Raw genomic sequence first — 26,179 nt, 5'->3', positions numbered from 1 at the left:
CTCTGTTATACTCCTTGCATCCTCACAAAGAGGTTCTCAAAGTGGGGTCTGGACAAGTATCGTCAGCACCACCTAAGAACTTGTGAGAAATGCAGGCTGTCAGCCCATCCCAGACCTGCTGAGTCAGAAACTCTACAGGTAGATCTGGCGGTCTGCCTTTTAACAAACCTTTGGTAGATTCTGATGCAGCTAAAGTTTGAGAACGACTCACTTCTAACAACCCTGGGATACTGGTGCTATTCTTATGCTCGCTGAACAGAAGAGGAAACTGAAGCTGGGAGAAAATGACAGCCCCAGATTATATGCCTGCTAAGTATCAGAGGAAGGACGTAAACGCAGGCCACAGGGCACTAGTGTGTATCCTAGGAGCCCCTGCACTGGACCCTGATGATGCAAAGCTTGTGCAAGATGCTGGGGAATTTCACGTGACATCAGTGACTATGGCCCCAGAAAACGGACAGACCCCCCGCATCCCCTGCAGTGGGATCTGGGTGCCAACAGGGGGCCATCTGCTCTCAGGGCCCCAGAGGCACAGCCACAGCCATTTCCAACCCTTTATTGGGGCTCTGTCAGCCCCAAATAAATATAATACATTAAACCCAGAGCTGAGGAAATCGTGCACCCCGGGAGGCGCCCCCCACAACCCCAGCCCGGCAAAATAAGTTAGCAGGAGGCCTGCTGAAGGCCAGGCCAGCTCCCTGGCTGGGCAGGCAATGGCAGCTGGACTCGCACACGCTGGTCTAAAGTGCATCTCGGTTCTGTGGTCCCCATGTCTGCGTGGCCCCTGGCTGGGCCACTGGGAGGGGTGGGCAGGAAGCTCCCGGCGCTCACACCGTGCCAGCAGTGGCGACCGAGGCTCTGTGTCCGTCTGTCCATTTGGGGGGTCGGCTATGTGGCCTGGCGTCCTCAGGAAAAGCTGTCATCGGGCCGTGGCCGGGAGTCGGAGGGAGGGTCTGAGACAGCGATACCTTGATGCAGCTTCTCCAGCGAGAACTTCATCTGAGGGAGAGGTGGGCAGGGTGGGGGGTGAGCGCGGGGCGGGGTGATGTCGCCCCACCAATCCTGCAGGTGAGAAACTGGGGAAGGTCCAGAGAGGCCATGTCCCCTGCCAAAGTCACAAGAGCAGAGACATACTGGACCCCGTATAACGTCTCACAGGCAGCAGATTAAAGGGGCCCAGATGGCTGGGCTCAAGTCCCAGCTCTGCTACTTACTGGGTAACCTTGGGCAAGTCCCTTACCTGTCCCGGGTGCCTCAGCTGAAAGATGGGTCAGTAACATACCTGCTTCACCAGGTTGTTTCAAAGATCTAATGGTGACCACCCAGGACCTGGCACACAGGAGGTGCTCAATGCATATTGGCTATTCTTACTCCCTGCTGTACAACCTTGGGCAAGTCTGAACGCCTCATAGCTCAGCACCCCTGTGTTAGATGGGGGGACAACAAGAGTATCTATCCCCCTCATAGGCTGGCCATGAGATGCAAAGCAGTTGGTCATTTTAGTACTGAGAACAGCCCTGCTCAATCGGTATCTGCTATTAGCAGTCATTTGAGAAGTCAATTCTGTGCCCATGGCAATTTGAGAGGGAAAAAACAAGAATTTAACTCAGGATGGGGAAGCCCTGCCCTCCCTCGCTCTGAGCAATGGGGTCCCAGCCTCAATACCCTTCCACATTGCCCTGCACAGCTCTTCCCGGCATAAATGTCTCCATCCAAACATTTCAGGGTACAATAAGGCCCCAAAGGTGACCCTCAGCATTATGGCCCATAGTGACGAGACACGATTTTCACTGTCACCCATCACCTTGGGCTCTGATATGCTTGGGTGCCCAGCCAATGCCAGCTGCTCCCCAGCTTCTCACACCTGCTCCCCACCATAAGCACTTACCCCAGCATCTGACCTTTGTGTTGACCCACCACATTGATTGAGCACCTGCTTTGTGCCTGGCACTGGGCTCACTCTACTACCAGCAAAAACATACACAGTGTTTACTATGAGCTTGGCACTGTTCCAATGCGAACTCCATTAATCCTCACAATAGTCTTTGAGGTACTGTCAATCACTACCCCGTTTACAGAGAAGGAAGTCAAGGCCCCAAGTCATTTGCACAAGGTCAGGCGCCAGAAACTTGAACGTGGCCGTTAGAATAGATGCTGCCTCTGAACTACAGGGGTGTCTGGGGCAAATCCTTCTGGAGATGAGACCCCAATACCCTTTGGAGAACCTATCTCCCACCCTTATATGAACCCTTAGTCACCCCAAACAGGGCAGAGGCTCAGGAACCTGGTTCAGGGATGGGCACTGACTTCAGTAGCTATAAGAGTGAGCCCTTTCGTCTGGATGCCAGCCTAGAGCTGCAGGTACCACCTTGGTCATCCTGCGGGAAAGGATGCCCCAAAATTAAGCCAAAGCTGGGGATGGCAGGGTCAAGAGATGGTACCAGAGACCAATTCTTACTACCAATGAGTGGCTAGATCCAGCTATGCCTTAAGTCAGACACCCCTGGACTTTTCCCCTAGGATAAGAGCCAATAAATTCTATCCTCCGTTCTGATTTTTCCAGCAACCCTAGGAGGTGGGGACTATGAATGGCTTTCCCATTTGAACCCTAACAGCAAAGTCAGGGTTCAAACCCAGGCCTGTCTGAGGCCCAGAGGCTTCTGCCCCGTCTTGCAGTTTGGATGCAGGCCCCGCCGCCCCAGGGCCGCACCTCGTCCAGGAGCTCCACAGACGCCCGCAGGATCTGTCTCCACTTGTGCACCTCGACGCTGTGGAACTGCTTCTGCAGGGCCAGGATCTCGGCCCACTCGGCGGCCGTCTGGGGGAACTTGCTGTGGGGGATGCAGGGCCACAGTGTAGCCTTGGCCTCCCCCGACCTGCCCAACTCCCGGCCCCCTCAGGGCACCCACTCACCCCTTGGTCAGGGCCAGACTGTGCCAGGACTCGAACGTGTGGGCCGTCCGCTCCAGGGACCAGAGGCGGTAAAAGAGGAGGACGTTGAGGGCGATAAGGATGATGAGGCTGGGGGCAGGGGTCAGAGGTCAGGAGTTGGGCTGTGATGCTGCCACCAGTCAGGCACACACACAGCCACACCTTGACGGGACACCTACGATTACCTCTTCTTCAGAGGAAGAAGCTAAGACTCAGAGAAGGGGAGAGACATGCATAGGGTCACACAGTCCATGAGCAGCAACGTTGGGGTTCAAACCCCGGCTTGTCTGATACCCACGCCCTTAACCACTACGCCAGACAACCTTACTGGGAGAGCCGAGGGCAGGGAGTAGAGAAGGGGCTGCAGCCAGGGGTGAGACAGGAGGTAAAGGGAGGTACAGGATGCAGGACCCTACCTCACACAGATCCTGAGTAGGCAGTGAGGAGAAGACAAAGAAATGAGAGCTACCCAGCCCGTCCTAGCCACCCCAGCCCTCAACCCCGGCTCCCAGCAGAGCACGCCACACAGCCTCTCACTGGACAGCTGCTGTCGGGAAACTGAGGCTGGACCACAGAGGCTGAGTGTATGGCTGATCTGACTCACACCTCCCAGGGTCTGCTGGAAGCACGGATCTCACTTCCATACCCTCAGAGCGTCCTGCCCCTTCACACCGCCAAGCCTTTGCACAGGTGGGTCTCCTTGCCTAACCCTCAGGTGTCTCAGCTCAGGAGGCCTCTGCTTTCCCTGGAAGCCTTCCGTGACTGCCCCACTGTCCCACCTGGAGGAAGCCTTTGGTGGCCTCCCATGGCTTCCCTATCCAGGCCCTGTCCCCTCTGCCTGTGTTTCCCCCATCACAACCGCTGTCATTCCAATCGGTGTCAGTCTGTCTCCCACAGAGCTGTCTGTCACCACTGTGGCCCCACATCACCCCGCTTAGGGACAGGCACCGAAAGCATTAATGAAATGTCTAAGTGAAATCGCTTCTTTTACATACCTCTCCCGGTTCACCTACTTTTGCCTCCTTTGGGTGTCTGCTCCTCCAGAAAGCCCTCCCTGCCCCGGGGCAAGGTCAGGCCCCTCTAACCTCCCAGAGCCCCAGGGCATCCCTCTCCCAGCAGGAAGACTTCTCCACCATGAACTGAGCAGTACACTGTGCACGGAGCTCTGCTGGGAACATCGCAAACATCGGCTCCTTTAAGCCTTGCTGGGACGTAAGCCCACACTCCCACTTAAGCAGAGGCCCAGAGAGGCCAAGGACTCGCGCGAGGTCACACAGCCAAGATGCAGATGCAGGCCTGTCTGATCCCGAAGCCTGGCCCTCTTACTCACACAATGCTGATGAGCACCAGAGCGCTGGGGATGCCTGCCCCGGGGCCCTGGTCCACGGCCGGTTCTGAGAAGTGGGAGCTGAGGGAGCCTGCAGCAGAGCAACTCGGAGTCAGACCCATCCAGCCCACTCCACCGGGCCCTGCTCCTCTGCTTGCTCTGCGCAAGCCTGACAGACGCACCCGACGTATGCATGCCAGCCCGGACACAGGGGTCAGGGTCTGGGTGCTGGGGCCCGTCACCGTGACCCCTCCAGCTCAGGGGCCGCTTCCGCCTCCGAAGGCCTGACAGCAGTCCCCGGGCATCCTTCCCGCCTTCCTCCAGGGACAGCTTCTCGGCCTTGGCGAGCTCTCGCTCTGCGGACACAAGAGAGGGCTCTGTATGTCTGCGCCCACCAGGCCACAACCCCAGCCCACCCTGGCCTCACTCAGTCCCCTACCCAGGTGGTGGAAGTAATCTTCAATGCCACTCCACGAGTTCTTCTCAATGAGAGACTTCACGAGGCTCCAGGGCTGCTTCCGGTAGCGGATCTCAGAGGACACTCTGGGGTTGGGGGAAAAGAGGGAGGGGGTCAGGGTCTGACTCCAGCCCCGCCCCATTCCCAGGGGTGCTTTCTTTCCCCTAATTCAGAGAGGGCCCTGTGTCACCCACACACAGAACAGATGCACTCTCCCCACCCACCCATGACTACTCTACGATCCCCACTCACCCCAAGTGCCAGCCAGTCAGCCCACAGTCCCTCTGTGTCCACACCCACTACCTTGGCCACTACCCAGCCGTTAAGTGCTGCCTGGGCACTGCCCACACAAACTGGTGGCTTAGTCACACCTGGGGCCGGAACCCCTTTCATCTTGCTGCTGCGCCCAACTCCATACGGAGGTCTAAGAGGCAGCCACACACATCTCCAGCTGAGCTCCTCATCTTCCCCCAAACCTACTCCTCCCCGTCTGCCCCCGCCAGTCAATGTCACCCCCGACCTTCTGGAGGCTCTGGCCACACACCTCTGAGTGTTCCTGATCCCTCAGGGACCCAAACTTCTGCTCGCCTGCCAGGGTGGCACCCAACATTCTGCTGCTAACTTGGGCTGGGGAGCATGGGATGGGGGCCCTGGGATCACCAAGGCGTCAAGTGCTCACCGGAGACGGGCCTTGTTCCGGGCAAGGCCCAGGATGCAGTAGCGGTGGGCGGTGTAGAAGTAGTCCTGGTAAGGGATGCCCTGTGTCAGGACTTCCGAGTCCACGACACACCCGCCTGCCTGGGGGCTGCGCCGGAACAGTGTCTGCAGGGACAAGGGAGGAGGGAGTCAGGGCCGCCCCACCTGGCTGCCCCACCCGGCAGGCCACCCTGCCTGGCCTACCTGCGTCTCTACCACGGAGGCGCTCTTGGGGCCCAGCGGATTGCTGATGGGAATGGTGTAGGTCAGCACTCGGCGCTGATGGCACTTGCTGTCCCCACTCCAGGGGCTCAAGGACACATCTGGGGAAAAGACAAGCAGAATGAGACCATTCTCTAGCGCTTTGCACACAGGCCGTGGGACTCAGCCTCTTTGGAAGGCTCCCGTTCTCTGGGAACTTGCCCCCTAACCCACCCTGTCTCCATGTTCCCATCTTGGTGTCTGCCCCACCTTCCTCTGGACACCTAAAATTTTAGATGCTGACGATACTCCAGAGCCAGGACCTGTCCCCTTCCTATACTTCTTGCCCCTCCTGGGGCCATCGCATCCACTTCTGCAGCTTGTTCCCTCTGAGCCTCAGACCTAGGTTTCCTGCGACCTCCTGAGCACCTTCCCCAGGAAGTCCCCTGGACCTCTCATACCCACTGAGCTCAACGGCCTCCGCATCTCCTCAAACCTGCCCCTCCTCTCGGGGCCTCATCTCAGGGGTGGCCCCACTGTCCTCCAGGCTCCCCCTTGAGCCCCAGGCCTGGACACTCCCGCCCTCCCCCATCTGTTCACTCCACCTCCTAAGCAGCGCTCCTGGTTCAGGCAGTCCTTGCCTGCCCAGGGCCCTCGCCAATCTCCCCCAGCTCCTGGTCTCAATCTCCACCTCTGGTCCACGGATAGCTTCCTCAAGGCTAGCCAGACCCTGCCCTTTATCTGCCTAGAATACTCCATGGCTCCCCAATGCCCTCATACAGTCTGAGTTCCTCCGTCTGATGTGCTAGCCTCTCCAGGATGTAAGCATAGTTTGGGGGGACTTGTAGGCCCCCAACATAAGGCACAATCTTACTCATTCTGAAGGTTCATTTTCATTAATATAGAAAAAAGAAACAAAAATACTACCATCTGACTAGCCACTTCCCTACCTGAATCTCTTTTGCAGCCTCCTGAGCGCCTCTGCTGGACCCCCGTCAACCCCTCTGCCTCACCTGGTGCTGTGGCGTCCTCTCTCCACACCTGGCTGCAGAGGCCCAACCTCAAGGGATTTCTCACAGTGCCTGCCTCCAGCCTCAGGGCCTATGCAGGTACCGTGCTGCCCTCCTGGGATTCCACACCCCCCCGCCCACACAGACACACACACCTTCTCCCCTTTCCCTGGAAAAGTTCCTCCTGCAGGCCTTCGTTTTAATTTCACATCCTTCCAGCAGCCTTTCCTGATCTGATACGTCTCAGATCACAGCTACCCCTGTGACACTCACTTGTTTGTGTGAGAACCTACCCTCGTGCTCACTAGATTCTGGGGACTATCTGTCCTGGGCTCTGTACGGGCAGGACAGAGCGGGCACTACATGTGTGATGATTAACTTGTATTTATGACTTGCTTACTGTATGCTGCTGTTCTGGGCACTCTTCTAGTATTAACTCATTTTGTTCTCCTGAGACACTGACAAGGCAGGTACTATTATCACACCCCCGCCATGCAAAAGAAGAAACATTAAAAGAGGCTGGACCCCTGCCCAAGGCCACTCAGCTCATAAGAGACGGAGCACTCTGGTCTCATAGATGCTGCTTTTAAGCCCACGTCCAGCCACACTTAATGTGCACAGCACTGCCTGTCTGCCTCCCACCCCCACCCCCACCCAGTGCCTGGGGAACCTCAGTCCCTGACCTGTGAACTTGCACTGCTCCAGGAAGCCCTGCAGGAACGGCGAGTCTGAAAAGAGCATTTGTTGGAGTCGCTCGGCACCCACGTGGAAGACGGAGTTGATGAGGAGACGGCCGGAGAGGTCGGGAAGCAGTGCGGCCAGGTCCGCTGGGCGACAGAGAGGGGCAGCAGATGAGGCCACCTGCACTTGTCCCTCCTCAGATCGGTTCCTCGGTTTCCCTCTGGGTGACAGCTCCTCCCCATTCCCAGACTTGTGGGGTGGATGGGCGGACCTATCCCCCTAGACTGGAGTGGACACTGACACAGCGCACTACTCGGCCCCCTCTGCCACTGGGGTGGCTTCAGGGTGGCATGTGCCCCAGGCCCAGACAATCAAAGCCACCACGATCAGCTCAGGATAGAGCACACACGTAGGCCCAGCCAACTGCAGTCCCAGCGATCACAGGGTGGGCACAGGCTGCTAGGCTCCTCAGCCGATGACTCTTGCCCAATAATTGGTTCTGGGATATACATGTGATCTAGGCCAGGCAAGGCAGCCAGTGACTGGTTCAGGAGTTGGCTTGTTCTCCAATCAGAGCCAACCCTAGAGCTTTTGGTGCAGCCACAGGGAAAAGCATGTTTTCTCTCTGCTAAGCTTGTCTAGGGCAGGGTGGGGGCTCTCTGCCCCAACAAAAGGGGAAGCTAGCTGAGAATGAAATTGGCACAGAGAAATGGAGATGATGATGATAACGAAAACAACAGCCAACCTTTACTAACTGGCCCCAGAACTTTATATATATATATTAACTCATTTAATGCTTAACAACAACCCTATGAGGTGAGTACGATTGCTAACCCTATTTTTCAGATGAGGGACATGAGGCTCCCAGAGGTTGAATAATTTGCCCAGGTTACACAGCGAGGAATCACTGTGGCCAGGATTTGAACCCTGCTGATCTGGCTGCAGAGTCTGTGCTCGCCCCCACCCTGCCCTGCTACCTTTAAAGAAGAGCTAAAGACAGATGTCTAACAGCACCATGTGAATGTTTAACCTGCCCACCCCCTAGATTTTTTAGCCCAGTGAGCCAGTAAATCCCTGATTTAAGCCAGTCTGAATAAGGTTTGTCATGTGCAACCGAAGCAAATGACTGGAGCCACCCGCCTCACCTTCCTCCCCCGTGGATGAGGAAGAGTTACTTGTGTCCGTCAATAGCTCCTCACTGGGCAGCAAGTCCAAGGGGCCCAGGGAAGTGGGCCCATCAGATGGCGTGGGCTCTGTACTCAGAGGTTCAGCCACCGCAGTCACCGCCTGGCTGGAGGAGGCATCCAGCTGGTTGTCTGTCTGCTCCTCCTTCTCCTCCTCTGCCTGCAGAGAACGGCTTAATCCAACCTTGTCCCACCTCCATCCCAGCCTGAGGGCCCCCTGGGGGCCCCCACTGTGGCCACAAGGATTTGAGACTGTAAGAAAACCAATGCTGGGAGGTCATGTGGGTATGCAGGGTCCACAGCTGAGGTACTAGGGGCCCTGGGGCTGCCCAGACAAGGGCTTCTCTCAGCCCTTCCAGGACTGTCTTGGATACCTGGGCCATAAGGTTTCTTACACCCGTCCTGTCCATCTGTCTGTCCTACCCATGCCTGGCCTGTCTCCTCCTCATCCATCCCCCCATCTCTTGCCTCTTCTGGCTCTCATTCTTTCTATCTCCTCTTTGCCTGTCTCTCTTGTTCCCTATTTTCCTTGCCCAACTTCCCAGCTCCGTCCTATCCCTCCATCCACCTTTCTCATCCCCCCTTGTCCCCCCAACCTGTCCATCAGTCCCTCTCCCCGATACCACCCCCAGCCTTCCTCGGTCTCTTCCCCTCAGAACCTCCTCTCTCTTCCACCTTCCTGCTCACCCCGTGGTCTGCATCGCTGCTGGCCCGGGAAAGGTTGGGGGTGATGTGGCCACGGCGTGAACCCACTGGGCTGGGCTCCTGGCTGCGGTCAGCTGCCCCCGAGGGGGTGATGTCACTCAGGGCAATCACATCTCCCACGTCCTTGGGGCTCCTACGGGCAAAGACAGGGTATGGGACCGCTGTATCCTGGAGACCCCACACACCCTCCTGGTCTCCCAGACTTTGTTCACCAACCTCAGTCCACCCAGGAGTCCAAGAGCTCTGCAAACAGCCCCTCCTGTCTCCCCCAACCCAGGAACCAGCCGCCAACCTCCGACTCACCCCAGACCGTTCAGCTGCAAGGGGCAGACATAGTCCTCGTCCTCACTGGTAAGGCCCAGCTCTGAGCCGTAGCACTGATGTACCAGGTGCCAGAGCTCACGGGGACTCAGCGTCTGGGCAGGCAGGACGTGGGGTTGGCCTCCAGCTCACCAGGGCCAGAACCCTTCCCACCCCATCCCCACCAGCCCTCAGCCTCAACAGTTCCCCCAGTGTCCACACGGGGGCAGCATGGTCTCCGTCCCAAATGTCACATCCCATCACAGCCCAGTGGGAAGGAGCTCAGGACTTTCCCCTCAGATCCTCACAGTACTCCCACAGTTGCAGGTTTATGGTCCCAATTTTACAGAAGAGAATATGAGGCCCTGGATGGGGAGGTCACACAGGTGACAAGAGGCAACTCAGGGATTCAAACCAGCCCCCAGAAGCTCTGCTGCCACACCCCATCCCGTCCCCCACTATTTCCCAAGAGTTCTCAGGAGCCCTGGGCTTTTAGCTACCCACGGCCAGAAGGGCTGAATGACAAGGATGAAATAATAACCACAACAGTAATAACGTTACCATGTACCAGGCATTCTTCTAACCCTTGCACACGAGCTAACTCACTGAGTCTTCAAAAAAAATTCTGTCAAGTCAGGGCTAATGTCATCATTTGAAGACAATGACACTGACAGAGAGGTGCCCAAGTCGCAGTGCTGAGACATGAACCCAGGGGCTGGGAGAGCACCTAAAGCTAACCACTGGGCAACCCTGCCTCACAGAATAGCTGAGCACTTACTCTCGGCCCAGCTCTGGCTGCTGTGAAGTAGGGACAGTCCCCACCTGACCAATAGGGTCCAATGACTTGCCCCAGGTCACTCAGCTCCTCAGTGATGGGGCTGGAATTCAAACCCTGGCAATCTGGCTTCAGGGCCTGAGCTTTGAACACTCCTCTGCGCTCACGCTCCTTGCAGACTTGGACGCAGCACTGTTCCCTCTCTCAGGCTCCTGCTCCAGCACTCTCGCCCCCAATGGCCATAGCTGGCACTGCCCCTGAGAGGACAGGATGTGAGCACAGCAGCCCTGCTAGAAGAGCGGGTTTGGGCCTTGTGCAGTACTACAGACCATCAGCAGCAGACACTGTGCCATGCCTACCCGACATCCAGCCACCTTCCCTCCCTGCCAGCAGAACCCTCATCTGGGGGTAAAAATCTTCTCCAGCCGCAGGGATGAATTATGATTGGTTTACACAGATTCATCTTTCCTGTGCCACATACCCAGCTTTCTTTGCAACCAAGGTAGTCATGTGACTGAGTACTAGCCAAAGAAATGCAAAGAGAAGTCTGCTAAAGAAGGCTTTTCTTCCCTGATAAAGGGAAGTCCACTTTCTATCCGTACCTTTCCTCCTTCATGTTCGGGAGACTTATGTGAGGGTATGACACCTGGAGCTATAGCAGCCATCTTGTAACCACAAGGCAACACGCATGTGCACAAAACATCAACATGCAGAGGGATGACCCCGTGCAAAAAGGGACAAGAGTCTGAGTCCTTGAGGACATAGGGGAGCCTTCAAACCCAACCTGGACCACCTGCCTCCAGACCTCTCATTACATGAGCGTCAGTGTGACGCAGAGGTCGAAGGGACTCCAGAACCTGACTGCAACGGGTCAGAAGCCCAGCTCAGCCACATCAAAGCCCATGTGACCGGGGACAAGTCTACCCTCCATGCCTCATTAGCGAAATAAAAATAATAAACATATTGCCTCGTAGAGCGGTTGTGAAGATTAAATGAGTTAATTCACGTAATGCTCAGATCAGTGCCTGGCACCCAGCAGCACCATAAGTGTTAGCTATTATTAATACTTTACGAAATAATTCAATTATCTATTTGCTTAAACCATTGTTTGGCTGGGTTTTCAGTCTTTTGTAGCCGAATGCATCCTACGTAAAACCATGCAACCATAGTGGGCATCCCAGGAGAGCCCACTCAGGACTGGCATTCAATAGACTATCAGATTGTGGTTAAGTAAAAATCTAAAATAGAATCCCTTCCTCAAAACCCTTGGGGCAAGACATGATTCAAATTGAGATGTGGGACTTAAGAAAAACAACACAGTGCTAATACCATATTCTACAATACAGCACCAATAATAATAAATGTCTTGTATGCAGTATCCAGTGCAGTGTACACCAGAGGTTCTCGGGGTGGTCCAAGGATTTCTCGGGGTCCCATAGACCCTTTCATGAGGTCCATGAGGCAAAAACTATTTTCCTAAGTATGATAAGTGTTACTAGTAGTATAAGGTGTTACTTGCCCTTTTCACTGTTATCACTCATGAGCATGCAGTGGAGTTTTCCAGGGGCTCTATGAACAGGCAAAGCTGCAACGTGTGCTTGTGTATTCTTGTGTTTACAACTTTCCCAGTTTCAATTTCTAATACGGTAAATACCGACAGATATAACCCACTTACAAAAACACTCTTTGGCGTCTACAATTATTTTAAGGAGTGTAAAGGGTTCCTGAAACTATAAAGTTTGAGAATCACTGGAATATTCTATATTGGATACTATAACTTTAGATTGAATTACAATTATACCTAAGATTTACACATACACGTTAATAACTTTTTGTCCTGAAACACATGAATAGTCACATTAATTGGACTCAATAGAGACCTGGGCTATGCAAGAAGCATGAATGGCCATTGAAGTCAACTAAAATTAAATTAAAAATACAGATCCTCAGTCACACTAGCTACTTTTCCAGAGTTCAATAGGCACGTGTAGCCAGTGGCTACTGCACTGGACAGCACGGATACAGAACACGTCCATCACAGCAGAAAGTTCTATTAGATAGTGGTGATATACACGATAAAAATATGCTACCTCTGATGAGAACTTGCTACCACACACACAAAACAAAAAAGCCTCTACATTTTCAGAGCATTTTTGATTTGTAGATGGTGAGTAAAGGGCCATGGATACACATTTCTAGTGGGCACGGTCTGGCACTGAGCTTGTGCTGGCCTCGGATGCAGCCTCTGGAGGAAGCAGCCAGTACGCTGAGCCAGGTGTCCATGGAAAAGAGCTGCAGGGTCCTCGTCCCTGACTTCTGGCATCCCTGGCCCCATGCTCTCCCCCCTGGCCCACCCCCTAACTCCCTTGGCCAGGTCTCACCCAGGCTCACCTTTTCAAGCAGCGCATTCTGCCAAAGGCGAAAGATGAGAAGGAAGCAGCGGTCCCGGGCCCCAAAGGAGGTGAAGAAATGCTGCAGGAGAGAGAGGGAGAGGTGTAAGGGGGTGGGGGAAAGACAGGGCCAGAGGGGGGGAGCTCCACCCCCATCCATACTCTGTCCCCGATCTCCATCCTGATGTATCCCTTCATTCATCCCTTCACTCATTCCACAAAATGTTTATCTTGGGTCCAGCCCTGCACTGGACCCTGGAGTCACCGTGATAAGGAGGTGACCCCTGTCCCTGTTCCCAGAGCTCACAGTTCAGGGTGGGAGACAGGCACATCTCCAGATGGGGTCAGCCCAGAGTAACTAGGCTGTGAGGGAAGAAACCCAGGGCATTTTCCCAGTCTCCTTTGCCCACTAGAGGTGGTCAACTGGTCTTCTTCTGGCCAATAAAACAGAAAGGGAAGTCTACTATGAAGTGTCACGCACACGTGTGTGTGTGTGTGTGTGTGCGCGTGCGCATGTGTGTGTGGCCCCAATCCCTTCTCCCTTCCTGGCTAGGCCAGTGTTGTGGGGACCACGAGGCAACTATCCTGAGGACAGAATGAGGAGAGCCAGGGAAGGCTTCCAAGCAGAGGGGACGTCTGAGTTGCAGATACATGGGAGGGAAGAATTTTACTGTTAATGTTATCTCGGAGCAGCTGTGTGAGAGGACAAACTGCAGGGACTAAGGGAGGAGGTTAGTGCAGAGATCCAGGTCAGAGATGATGGGAGCCTGGGCCAGGGCAGGGGCAGGAAGAACAAAGAGAAAGCGACAGACTAAGAGCAGTTCAGGGAGCAGAAGAAACAGGGCTTTGGTGGGCGGAGGACAGAGGAGCCGGCGAAGATCGGTGACCACGTGGCCCCGTCAGCAGGTGCTCTTGCTCACCTTCTCGCTCTCCGTGCAGATCTGGATGGCATTGGGGATGAGCTTAGCCGTCTTTTCCTTCTTCAGGCACGTCACTTCTTTCAACTGGATGGAAATCTAAGGAGGACAGGCGGGTCAGGAGCGGCTACGGTCCTGCCTGCACCGGGGCCCCTCCTACTCCCCATGTCCCCGCGTCGGCTCACTGTTGTCTCCCAACGGAAGATGTTGCTGTAAAAGCAGATCCAGTTCTCGGAGAGATAGAGACGGCCCTGGAGGAGGATCTCACGCTGCAAGGCACAGGAGTAATCTGAGGCGGCGGGGAGAGACAGGCGGACACCCGAGTCACACGGCTGGCCCGGCCAGCACCCAGGCGGGGAGGGCTGGGAGGGCAGAGCTGGGAGCTCGGGGTCGGGTCCAGGACAGGGTGGGCATCGGGACTCACCCACAATGAGGCGTTCGGCTTCAGGGAGTTTGCTAAACAGTTTCCGGAAGTCCTCGTTCCGCTGTTTGTATGTGGGGCTCAGCATCTGGGGGAAGTTTAGGAGGTGAGAACCCAGATGGGGAGTCACACCCCTAATTCTGCCTCACAGTGCTCCCAGAAGCCCCTCAGTCTCCTCCGCCCCCCGACAGGCTCTCTGAGGCTTCAAGTCTAGCTTACTCTGGCTTCCACTGCCGGTAACACGCGAGTAACCACGATGAGAGCTCCCATTTACTGATTTCTACATAAGTCAGGCACTGTGTCATGTACCTACCACCATCACTGATTCTTAACGAACGTTCCCTTCAGCCTTGTAATGTTGGGACTATTTCTTAAGAGAGGCCCAGAGAGAGGAAGCAACTCACTTAAGGTCACACAGCACGTACGTAGCAGCACAGGAGGTGACCCTAGGTCTGCTGACCCTAGCACGCCCTCCTTAATTGCTGTCCCCTCCACCCCACCCCTCCGGCAAGCCCCCCTGCCCAATACTTACACTGTACCAGCTCTGCATCTTCTGCAAAAGAGAGAAGTGGAGTCAGAACAAGCCCCTGGATCCCTCCGCCTCACACCGTTCTCCCCACCCTTCTAGGCTTGCACCAACCTTGCTGTTGCGGATGAAGTTCCGGCTGCCCAGGCTCTGGGTACTGGGTGTTCCAGACACCCCACCCTTCTCTGAGGAGCTATCTGACCCCTTCTCCACCATGGTGCTCGGTTCTGGCTCAGGCGGTGGTCGGCTTGGGGGCAAGAGCTGCAGCCGCTTACGGAGAGATGGGGAGCTGCTTGGCGTGCTCCGCCCAGAGTGGGGGGTGGTACTGATTATTGGGGAAGAAGAAGAAGGGGGTTATGGGGGAAAACAAGCCAGGGTGTGGGGACAGGCCTGCTTTGGGAGGCTCACCCATCAGCATATTGACCCCACCCATCCATTCGGCTCCACTTCTAGAAGTGTGGCCCAAAGCAGGTTCCCAAACTCCATTCCCTCGGTTACTTCATCTGTGATCCAGGGGGTGAAAAATACATGTCCTCATCTGGTTATTTGAGGGTTAAATGAATCAGTACACGTGCAGTGCTTCTAACAGAGCCTGGCATACCGTGAGCTCTCAGTAAGCCTGCTATTTTTTGAATTAACTTATTCATTCATACAGTAAATATTTACTGAGTAGCCACTTCCCACTCAAGTTACTTGAGCTCAACACCTAAGCGTCTTTTCTTTCTTGCTCATCCCTCATTTCTAATCTATTAACAAATCCCACCTGGTCCACCTCCAAAATCTATATCCATTATCTCTCTTCTACCCACTTCCCCTGCTCCCCTGCTTTGACCCAGCGTCCACCCTCTGCCTCCTGCATACCAGGTACGTCCTCCCTGGTCTCCTGCCCATCCACACCCCCGCCCTCCCCCGCCCTCACACACACACTTTGCTTCCTCCATGCAGCCAGGGGAGCCTATGAATCCCCAAGGCAGGTCAGGACCTTCCTGGTTGAGCCATCCCCATTCTGCACCTCACTCCAGCTAAAAGCAAAGTCCTTATCATGGCGCCCAAGGCCTTAGTGTGGTCCCTGCCACTCTCTTCATCCCAGCCCCCCCAGCCCCTCTTTAAGTCCATTAAGCTCCCTAATTGTATTCCCAAGTCAGGGCCTCTGCACTGCTGTTCCCTGTGCCTGGAATGTCCTTCCACAGCCCCAGCATACGTGGCTCTGTCTTCTTCCACTCAAATGCTGCTCCCCTGGTGGCCCAACCTGAAGTAGCCCCCGGCTCCCAGACCCAGTCATACTATGTCTGCTCATCCTGATGGTTTATTTGGTGTGCTCATAGTCTGTGAACTTCAGAAGGTCCTGACTGGCACTGTGTTGCCAGCACCCAACTGTAACCGGCACATAGTGAACTCTGAATACACCTTGGTGACTACGTGAATAATCTGAATAATCTGCGCCCTGCCTGGAGCTAGGAGTAGAGAGACCACCAGACAGGGGGTTCCTGCCTTGGGGAATTAGCCTCTTGCTGGGAGACAGCCCCTGAACATACAACGCTCAGAGGACTGAATAAACACAAACTGTCATAGGGCTGTGGAGTCAATCTGGGGAACTTTAAAGGAACACTTTTGTTCACTGTGTTATCAGGACCGTGGCAAGCTCTGCATATGATGAATTGTAAGGTTCCTCACACAAACTATGCATTTGATACTGTTATCATGCGCGCTTCACAGAGGAACAGGTTCAAAGCAGCGAAACCAACCAAACCTCAAGGACACATAGCTGGTTTAATTCAGGGAGAGATTCCAATGTGGGCTCCGTAATCTCCCCTGGAGAGAAGGTGGGAGCCCCTCTACCACTTGGGTCTCCTCAAACGTTTCTCCCCTGCCTCCAAGCTTTAGCACACTGTTCCCTCTGTCCAGACTGTCCTTTCTCCTTTGACTAGCGAACTCTTATAAAACCTTCAGGACTCTTGCTGACAAACCCCCTTCCTCCTGGATGCTGCCTCCCTTCTGTGTGTCCCCACAGCTCCCATCCCAGCCCGGACCACTCTGCCTGTGCTTCCCTCATCCCAGCCCTGACGACTCTGTGCTGTCACTGATGACAGCTCTTTTCCCCACAGGTCTGTGAGCTCCCTGATGGCAAATCTTGGTCACTGCTGTCCCCAGCATTACTCAGGACAAGGCCCAAGGTAGGCATTTGTGAAACGAATTTGTGGAATAAATAAATGAAAAATGGTGACCTGGGCCACCGCCACTCCTCCTGGACTATTGAAGCCACCTTCTCTCAAGGTCTCCCTGCTCCGACCCTGTGCCCCCACATGCAGAGGGAACCTGTGAACCTGAGTCAGCTTAGGGCCCTCCTGGTGCGCTCTCTCCTGGCTGCACACCTCACTCCAGCTAAAAGCCCAGGGCTGGAGCCTCTCATCACCCCCAGCTCCTTCCTTGATTGTTCCCTCTGCCCAAATGCCCGTCCTCCCAGATGTCTGCAGGGCTCCCTTACCTCTTTCAGATCGCTTCTCAATGGACATTTCTTTAAGATACGTTCCCTCACCAATTTAAACCACACACCCCATTTCCCGACCCCATCCCTCTTCATCTCTCTCCTCAGCACTTCCCCCACTTAACCTTCTATATTTTCCCTTGTTTCTGATCCTCCCACACAGGAGGTGCACTCCAGGGGGAAGGGGGTTCTGCTCCTAGAATGAGGCCTGGTGCATGGTGGGTGCTCCTTGAGCACCTGCTCTTGTGGATGGAATGAATGAATGACCCTCCAGCCCTCCTCACAGAACCTGGATTCGACCAGCTGTGCGGCTTGCCCAACCCTCCACAGGCTGAGGCTGTGCCAGGTCTCAGTTTGGCTACTTCCCTGTGTGACCTTGGGCAAGTGTCTGAACCTCTCTGTGCCTCAGTTTCTTCTTAAGTATAGAGGGGATACAATAGTATCCACCTCACAGGGTTGTCTGGAGGAGGCCATACATACCTACAGCCCACCACAGGGAAGGCACTCTAGTGTGATCATTTGGGACTGTCAGACCAAAATGGAGTACAGGGCCCTGCCACCGCCCTCACGCACCTGTGTCCAAGATGCTATGCTGACCCTGACAGGTATGGCACAAACACTTGAGCGTGGCACGCGGAGCCCAAACTGACCCCAAACTGCAGTCATTCACTCTCTGAGTACGCACTGACCACCTGCCCTGTACCAGGCACTAAGCATACACAAGCGAGCAAACCAGGTACAATCCCTGTCCTCAGGGCCTGACATTCTGGTTGGGGAAGGGACTAGCAACAAGGAAACACATAAACGAGGATGATGATCTCACTGACACTTGTCATACCAACAGCACTAGTAGCACCTAGAAGTTGTGAAAAACGCAGGTTCAGGGACCCACTGCAGACTTCCTGAATCAGAGATGGCGGGGGGGTGGGGGGGGGGAGGCTCAGGAGGCTGAAGCATGTCAAGTAGGAGGACCACAGTGATAAAGGAGGGCAAGTGGGTGGATGGGAGGGTGGGGTACCGGGTACACTTGAGCTGAGCCCCAAGGACAAAGAACAAGTCTGGCAAAGGGCAAAAGAAGGCTGTTTTCGGGGCAGGAACAGCGAGTTCAGGAACAGGGCTGAGCTTGGCAGGTCTGAGGAGCGTGGTGGCCATAGAGCTGAGGGAGGAGGACAGGAGGGCACAGGCCCACCCGCAGGCTCTGGTCAGGAGTCTGGGCTTCACCCTGATGGCACTGCTGAGCTATGGCGAGTTCTGAAGAAGGGGTGACACATTCCTCCCTTCTCATCTTCTCCCCTCTAGTCTGAACTGCAGACCCTTCCTCCACTTGTGCTAGTCTCCCGCAGCCACAGGTCTTGGGGAGGGCATCGAAAGACAGGTACAACACACAGACAGAGTAGGGCATGGCCCGCACCCCCAGATCTTGCTCCTTGGCAGGAGGAAGAGGAAGTGCCCAAGGGCAGGCCCAGCCCTGAGCTGTCCAACCAAGCAGGCTGAAGCAGAGGGAAGGGAAGAGCCCCACATGTCTGGAGGACTGTTATGGGGGGAGGGGACTCAGAAGAGAATAGGGTTTTGCCCACTGCAGGCAGATATCTCACCACCAGCCTTCCTCAGCCCAAAGAAGGGCAGATGCATACACAGATGTGTGCATACAAGGGAAACTTGACAGCCAGTGTCACGGGCAAACTCTCATTCTCCCCAGTTGCAATTAGTCCCCCTCCCTCCCCCACTCCCAGCACTATCATAGGTATGTTAGTGACACATAGACCCACTGTCCCAGCATACTTACATACACACAGGCAGCATTTCAAGTATAATACAGCCACAAAGTCCCAGAAGTTACACACATAGCATGTGCGTGCGCGCGAACACGCGCGCAACACACACACACAGCTGCAGAGGGTCACAGAAACACAGGAAACCACAGAAAGTCTCAGATAAATTATATTCATACAGCCATTGGAACATCTCAGAGAAGAGCTGAAAACCAACAACATTCCTATAGTTAGAGAGAGTCACGCAGTGAAAGAACAGTCACATAAGATCCCAGCTAACACATGTACAACCCAGGGAAGTTAAGTCACAGAGTCAGCTCAGTTCCCATGTGGTGCACCATCAGGCGGGGAAGACAAAGCAAAGGCCTACTTGAATTGGCAAGGGATGGAGGTGTTAGCTGCTGTCACAGGCAGAGAACCCTGACACTCACACTACCATGAAGGACTCAGAATAACACAGCCCCAGGGATTATGGACACGTCTCAACAACAGAGCGGCCAGGTATTGAAATAATGCATCGCACATGCTTTATAAACTATAATGGGAACAATGTCAGTTATGATTATTGCTCCAGAGAGTCAAGGGTACACCCAAGGTCCCAAGCCCACTAAGAGGCACAAAGGGTCTCTCTTTTCCCTGCTCTTCACACACAAAGCTCCAAAGGGTCTGGGGTGCACACCTGGAAGCCCAGGCACACATAACAATGTCACAAATGGACACACATAGGAACTTTCACACAAAGACGGAATCTCAGGTAAATTACAGGCACAACCCCAGAGGATCTGTCATACATGCCTGGCCCCAGATGCACAACTGTCTCACACATGGACGCACAGGTAACTGACATTTGCACACAGAGCTAATAGTTTCAGAGGTAAATTGTAGGCACATACAGAGGGTTGGTCAGACGGCAGAGGGTTGTAGCAGCAACCACACACACACACACACACACACAGAGCCTGGGAGAATCACAGCTGTCTGCAAACTAGGAGACCTAGACACGTGTACACACACTCCAAAGCCCCAATCAGACAGCAGAGGTCTGATGGGATGAGATACGTCATACACATACAACCACAGAAGGTCGCAGTCACACAAGCAGAGCCCCAGACACATACTACAGTCACAATCCGACACACACAGGGAACTTACAGTAACAATGGAATTCGAGGTAAATTACACACACAGCCAAAGAGGATCACAGCTGCTGCCTGCACATAGGAACACAGACACGCATACACACTTCCAAGACACCTATAATTCATAATCGGAAACATACGGGGCCCAGACAGGGTGCAGGAGAACTTCAGAGGGGTCAGGCACGCGGTCGGCGGGGCACGCGGAAGCCCCCACCCCCAGTAGCCCCAAGACTCACAACAGACAAGGACCGTAGGAGGAGGCCCAGCCCCGAGGGGCTGCTCCCGGGCCTGCCCCAGGGTCCGCGGCCTGTGAGCCCGCCCTGCCTCCACCCCAAGTCCAAAGACCCGGTTAGCGTCGCGCCCACCCTTCCACTCCCCTCCCCTCCCAGACAGGGGCGATCCAGGCCGCGGGCCCACCCCGCAGGCAGCGCTCCCCGCGGTATGAGCCCGGGACGCCCTGGTGATAGCCCCGCCAACCCGGCGCATCGCGCCATGGCAGCGACCATTCAGGCCGGGGCCTCTCCGGCGTCTGCGCTCAGCCCCCTTTTGCACTCCTGAAACCCCCCCAGGCCTCCTCCCCCACCCCCGGCCGGGCCCACGTGCACGGGCTCCCGGACCGCGGCAGCAGCCGCACTGCCGCCCGGGCCCCCCCATCTTCTCCCCCGCCCCCCGCACGGTCCTTACTCGAACATGGATGCGGCGGCGGGCGCGCCCAGCCGCAGGGCAGGGCCGGGCCGGCGGAGCGGGGCTGGGCCAAGCTGGGCGTCCCCGAAGGGCACCCGCCGCGCCTTCCGCGGCCGCCGCCCCACGGACGCAGCCACCCGCCGCCGGCACAAAAGGCCGGAGCCGCCGAAGGCCGCGGGAGGCCGCCGCAGCGTCACGCACCCTCTTCCTGCCCCCGCCCCCGCGCGTCACAGCACCGCCCCCCGCCCGTGAGGGGTGAGGGGGAGGGACCCACCCAGGCGGGGCGGGGGGGGGAGGACGGCGGGCCTAGGTGCAGGAGGCGGAGAAGGAGCCTGGGAGGAGAGGGAGACCCCCGGGTCTGGTCCCTGCGGAGGAGGGACCGCGGGACTGTGAGAGGCCCGGATGGAGAAGCAGCGACAGGGGACTTGGCGCAGGGGGAGGAAGAGCGTGATGGAGAAATCGAGAGGGGTGACTGGGACGCCGGAGATAGAGGGAGAGAGGAAGATAAAGACAGACGGAGACAGAAATACAGAAGCCGACTTGATTAAAACAAAACACCGCCAAGGCAGCTGCATTGGGACAGGCTACCACCCTCACCCCTCGTCCCCGGAAAGGGGTCCTCATTGGCAATGATGCACCCGGCCCGGAGCTCCCCGCCTTTCCCAGGGCGGAATCTGAGAGGCGGGGCGGAGCTGTGGATGGATGGAGATGCTGGGAAACCCAGGTGTTCAGGCAGCTTGCGCTGGGGGGATCGCAGTTGCGGGAGGGGCGCGGGACCCCTGGGCCTCCAACCTCCCCCAGCCGATCCCAGCACCTCGGTCTCCGGGGACCCCTCTCGGTCCCAGTCCCCGTCATCCAGACCAAGTTAGAATCCAGCCTTCCTAGCGCTTATCTGTGCTGTGACCTTGGGCAAGTCAGCCCAGTTTGGGGGATTCCACTACCTGTGTGGTAAGGGCTTTCCCATGGGACAGCGCGCAGAAGGGCCGCAGCAGCCCTTTCACAGACGGGGAAGCCCTCCCTCAAAAATGGGAAGTGACTGGCTGAGGTCACCTAGCGGGTAGGCTGCAGAGCAGGACGCAAGCCTGCACCTATCTCTGCCCGCTGCCTGAGTACGTTGGTCCTGGACTCTGCCCGAGAACACAGAATGTGCATCCCGCCTTACCGGCGGTGGCCAGAGGAATCCCCACACACAGACTTGCTCCCCACCGCCTGCAAGATACGCTGTTCCTAACGCTTGAAAAAAAGCCCATTCCCATCCCTGGCCCCACCCTCCAAACAACCCAACTTGACCTACCTATTTTGATGGATGGCAGGTCCCAAACTTCAGTCTTTCCTGACTCCTCTTTTCCCCTCACACCCAACTCTAATCTCTCGGCAAACCCTGGGAGCTCCAGCTACACAATCTATCCAGAATTTAAACTCTTCTCCCCCTCCACTGCCCCACCCCCAGCCTCTTGGACCTCATAGCCACCTCCTCCCTGGTCTCCTGATCCTGTTCAGGCCCTCACAGTCACCTTCCTACACGCAGTCGCAAGGAGCCTGAGTCAAGTCAGGAGCCTCTGGGCTCTGAGCCCTCCTGTGGCTCCACCTCACTACAGCTAAAAGCAAAGCCCTCATCTGGGTGCCCAAGGGACCACTCTGACTTCTCTGCTTTCTAGCCCCAGCTCCCTCCCTCCAGCCATCTAGCCTCTCTACAGTTCCTCTAACACGCCAGGCACATTCCTGCCCTGGGGCTTTTGCACGTGCCAGTTCTGTTCTCTCGACTTGGAAGCTCTTCCTGCGGTTCTTTCCTTGACTGCCTCTCACTGTCAGAGATCAGAGAGTCCCTCCTTCCACCATCTCCCTCTGTCTCACTGCTCTCTTTCATTGTATTTCTCTCTGCCTGTTTCTTCTTTTGAAATACTTTTAAATTTTTAATTAGGAAATATTTATTTCAAACAGGAAAAAATGGTCATCTATGTCCCCACCACACGTATATAATTGATATGGATATTTTGCCATTTTTGTTTCAGATCCTTTTTTGTTTTTTCAAAGAAGTAAATTATTACAGTTACAATCAAAGGCCCAACTCCCAGCCCTGCTTTCTCTGACTCTGCCCCCCAATGTACCCGCTGCCCCGAAGTTGATGTATATTCTTCCTGTACACTTTTCCAAACGTTTTCTAACATCGGGATACATCCACCAACACTATGTCCTATTGTTCAAGGTATTTTAAAAAGATACACAATTAGGCTCCCACTGTACTATCATGCAACCTTTCTCCATCATCATTTCTGAGATTTCTCCACATTGATACACAGAGCTATGCTTCATAAACTTTAACTCTTATCCAGTGTTCATTGTTGGAAGAAACCACAGTGAATATTTCTCTTCAGGACCAATGTAGTTCTTTCCTCTTTTCACCTGTCACCTTGAACCTCCCAGTTTTTGTCTCTTTCTGCCAGAGGTAGGGTTTCTTTGCAGAAGTTTTGTTTAAACTTTTTTGCCGGTGAGCTGCAGCAGGAAAAACCTTTTACATTGGCTTCCAGTACACACTTAGAAATATATACAATGTCACAAAAGTTGCAGGAAACCACACTTATTCACTATGCCTCATATGCTGTGTTGCTTTCGATTCTATCCTAGTTTTATTTAGAAAAAAGGGCTGATTGCAATGCACTACATTGGTTTCATGGCTCTTAAAGGGGTCATGACCCACAGTTTGAAAAACACTGGCCACAGTTTGAAAAACATTGGGTGGGTAGAAGAGGGTGTCCACCTCCAGTCTTAGCAAGTAGTGATCCGCTGAGCTCAGAGTCGGTTGTGATCTGCTGAGCTCAGAGTCGGTTTATCAGTTGCCTTTTTGTTTGTGCATCTATTTTACAACTTCCAGTCAGGCCCCTGTGGGGCTAAGGCCACATGCTAACTCACCTTCAGCCCCCCATCTGGACAGTGACAGCCACAGGAAACCCACTCTGGAGCACGAGTTCCTAGAGAGAGAGAATCCCTTTCCTGTCCCTCCGCCCATGTCTCACCTGTCCTGGGTCAGACTCTCCAGGTCTGGGGTCCTCAGCAGCTGCAGGCACTGGGGTGTTGGGATGCAGTGGGGTGACTCCCCATCACTGGATGGCATTATCTGAATGGAGGGCATCTCCAGGAGCTTCCAGGGCTCGGAGGCCAGGCCCTCAGCTCTGCTATCCTGTAGCTGCTGGCTCTGCCAGTCGGCTGGGGGGACAGGTGAGTCCTGGGCACCACCCTGGGTCAGCAGGGGTGCCCCAGGCAGCAAGGGCAAGAGCTCGGCCATGGGGAAATCTCTGCTTGCCCAGTTGGGGACCTTGGACAGTTGTGTAGTCTCTGGTGTAGAAAAAAGAGAGGTGAAGGGGAGATCTCCTGTCTCAGCCCTGCCCCTCCCACCCTCCCCATGCTGTTCCACTAAGAAGGGAGCCGAGCTGAGGTGCATAGCATCGTCTGGGGGTCAGAGAGGTTAGGGTGGGATTCCGACCTCTGCCAACATCCTCCCTTCATGACCCCGAGCTTCAGTTTCCTCAGAAGCTGAAGGTCCTGATGCTGACGTCCTAGGGTGGCTGAGCAGTGTCAGAGAGCTCTGACATATGCCACACCCAGCCCCGGGTCCCGGCACACAGTAAGGGGTCAGTGAATGTCTGTTCATGAAACCTGTTCAGGGCCTGGGTTTATTTTTTCTAAGCATTCACCAAGGCCCAGCCCTGGGTTTTCTTTATACCCGCCAGCCAGCTCCCTTCCACACACAGGGCCAGGAAAGAGCCAGGCCTGAGGGGACCCCAGAGGCCTCAGGCCTGAGTAGCGGCTGATCAAGAGAGGCAGAATCCAGGATTTCCCTTCCCTGTTTGCTCAACTCAGCAATTGCCCCTCCCAAGACAAACAAAGGGAGGGTGGCCCAGGCTGGGCTGCGGCCTCCTCAGAAGGGAGGAAGCCAGGCCAGTTCCTCCGGCTGCGGCTGTGATATTGGAGGCCGCCTGGGTCTGGGGAGATCAGATCAGTGTCTATCCTCACAGCAAGGGCTTTTTGGCACCCAGCAGCCAGAGAATAGGGAAAGAGGCCTGTGGGAACTACAGAAAGCTTTCCCTGGTTCAGGGAAGACCCTGACTCTTATAGGCCAGGCCTGGACCCCAGGGTCCTTCCCAAGTACCCCAATACTCCTACCTGACGCTTCTACCTCCTTCCGTCCTCATAGGGTTTGGACTTCCAGGGTAAGGCCAGGAGAAACAGGCCTTTCCCTCCCCCTAGGAGTCCTGCCTGGGCCAGAGAGTCATGACCTTGCCAGCTGGAATAGCATGTCCGGTGGAGTCATGTTCCCCTCCAGCCAGCTGGGAGAAAGGACAGAGTGGGGGTGGGGATGTGCATACCATGGAGGAGGCTGAAGTCAGACGTCTCACCCTTCCCTCTTGACTGCCCCATTGAGGAAGGGGCTGTCTGCACCCTAGGCCTCTGCTGATCCATCCTCCCATTGGCTAGCAGCCAGCCACAACGTAGCTTCTGTCCCCATTGCTCCCCCAGAACTGCTCCTCCAAGCCCAGAGATCCTCCAGGGGGTCAAGTCCAAGACATTTTCCAGTCCTCATCTTCTCGCCCTGTTCTTACAAGCCGGAAACTGGGAGACCCCCTCTTCCTTCTGGGAGGTTCTCACAGTCTCCAAAATGCCGCAGTTTCTGGCTCTCCTCCCATCTCAACGTTTGTGCACAGTTCTGTCTCCTCTACCTGATCTGTAAAAGCTGGTATTCCCCATGGCTTAGGTCCAGACACTTTTCTCTGACTTTTCCATTTTTATTACATAATAATAAATACTAAAGTCTGCCTGTACTGTAGATGTGAGTTACCAAGTATAACAATAAACTAAAGCCCGTCGCCCTCACCCACCATCCAATGTGAGAAGCAGCATATCACTGGTGAGTGCCCCCACCCCACTCATGGCTGCTTTAGGCCCCTTCCCCATCCCACCTCTGCTTCCCTCCATCATCCCTCATTTGTCAGATATCATGCCCTCACATTTTTAAATAGTTTTCTGTCACCTTGATATGCATCCCTAAATAATATATTTCTTAGTTGTACTTGCTTTTGAGCTTTATAAAATGGAATCATACTATGTGTCTTCTTCTGTGACTTGGGTTTCTCACTCAGCATTATTTCTAAGAATCATCCATAGGGGTGCAGGGAATTACACTTTATCTATTTCACCAGGGCACAATATTTCATTTTTGGAATACACCACACTTTATCTATGTTTCCTGCCCATGGACGCTGGGTTGTTTCTGATTCTCTGCTCTGATGACCGAAGCAGCCCTGAATGTTTCTGGGTGTGCTTCTTGGGTAACTCCTGGGTGGGTAACTCCCACCCATGCCTTACCTGTGCAGGTCTGTCTCTGAGTGCTCAGGTTGGTTCCATGGATCTCTCTAGCTCTGCGTCTATAAGATATTACCTCAATTACTTTAGCTTTAAAGTAAGTCTTGATATCTCGTCAAGCAAGTGTTCCTATCTTGTTCCTCTTCCACCAGAATCAGCTTGTTAAGTTCCAAGGCAGGGAAATAGACCTAGGGTTTTAATATAACCTGTTGGTTATATC

The 26,179-nt window shown here is 54.8% G+C and overlaps 1 protein-coding gene across 4 annotated transcripts; it reads right to left on the bottom strand.

Annotated features, from left to right (window-relative positions):
• GRAMD1A (GRAM domain containing 1A) lies at positions 1–24,878 on the bottom strand. 4 transcript variants are annotated; one of them, XM_033128405.1, is made up of 21 exons: positions 24,763–24,878; positions 23,616–23,934; positions 14,636–14,846; positions 14,528–14,548; positions 13,999–14,083; positions 13,760–13,863; positions 13,578–13,673; positions 12,659–12,739; positions 9,496–9,608; positions 9,175–9,325; positions 8,449–8,647; positions 7,306–7,449; positions 5,616–5,734; positions 5,395–5,537; positions 4,698–4,801; positions 4,441–4,614; positions 4,262–4,349; positions 3,348–3,359; positions 2,914–3,021; positions 2,711–2,831; positions 1–999 (listed from the first exon to the last, which is right to left on the bottom strand). In XM_033128405.1, the coding sequence occupies exons 2-21, from the start codon at positions 23,882–23,884 to the stop codon at positions 907–909; spliced, it is 2,436 nt and encodes an 811-aa protein (XP_032984296.1). In that variant the 5' UTR covers positions 23,885–23,934; positions 24,763–24,878; the 3' UTR covers positions 1–906. The 4 variants fall into 4 exon arrangements, with proteins under 4 accessions (XP_032984296.1, XP_032984297.1, XP_032984298.1 ...); XM_033128406.1 differs by lacking the exon at positions 3,348–3,359 and having other exon boundaries at positions 3–999; positions 24,763–24,877; XM_033128407.1 differs by lacking the exons at positions 23,616–23,934; positions 24,763–24,878 and adding an exon at positions 20,602–20,755 and having other exon boundaries at positions 5–999.
• Between the last annotated feature and the right edge of the window lie 1,301 nt (positions 24,879–26,179).

This window comes from Rhinolophus ferrumequinum, chromosome 15 (genome assembly GCF_004115265.2).
Source record: "Rhinolophus ferrumequinum isolate MPI-CBG mRhiFer1 chromosome 15, mRhiFer1_v1.p, whole genome shotgun sequence".
Taxonomy (NCBI): domain Eukaryota; kingdom Metazoa; phylum Chordata; class Mammalia; order Chiroptera; family Rhinolophidae; genus Rhinolophus; species Rhinolophus ferrumequinum.
This window is presented reverse-complemented; position numbering and strand designations above follow the sequence as displayed.

Excerpts from the sequence above, each read along its gene's own strand:
- GRAMD1A (XM_033128405.1), bottom strand. The coding sequence starts at position 23,884 with ATGGCCGAGCTCTTGCCCTTGCTGCCTGGGGCACCCCTGCTGACCCAG. Across the intron at positions 8,648-9,174 it reads GCAGCGATGCAGACCACGGG|GCAGAGGAGGAGAAGGAGGA; the intron begins GTGAGCAGGAAG and ends CGTTCTCTGCAG. Across the intron at positions 4,802-5,394 it reads CGGAACAAGGCCCGTCTCCG|AGTGTCCTCTGAGATCCGCT; the intron begins GTGAGCACTTGA and ends CCCCAACCCCAG.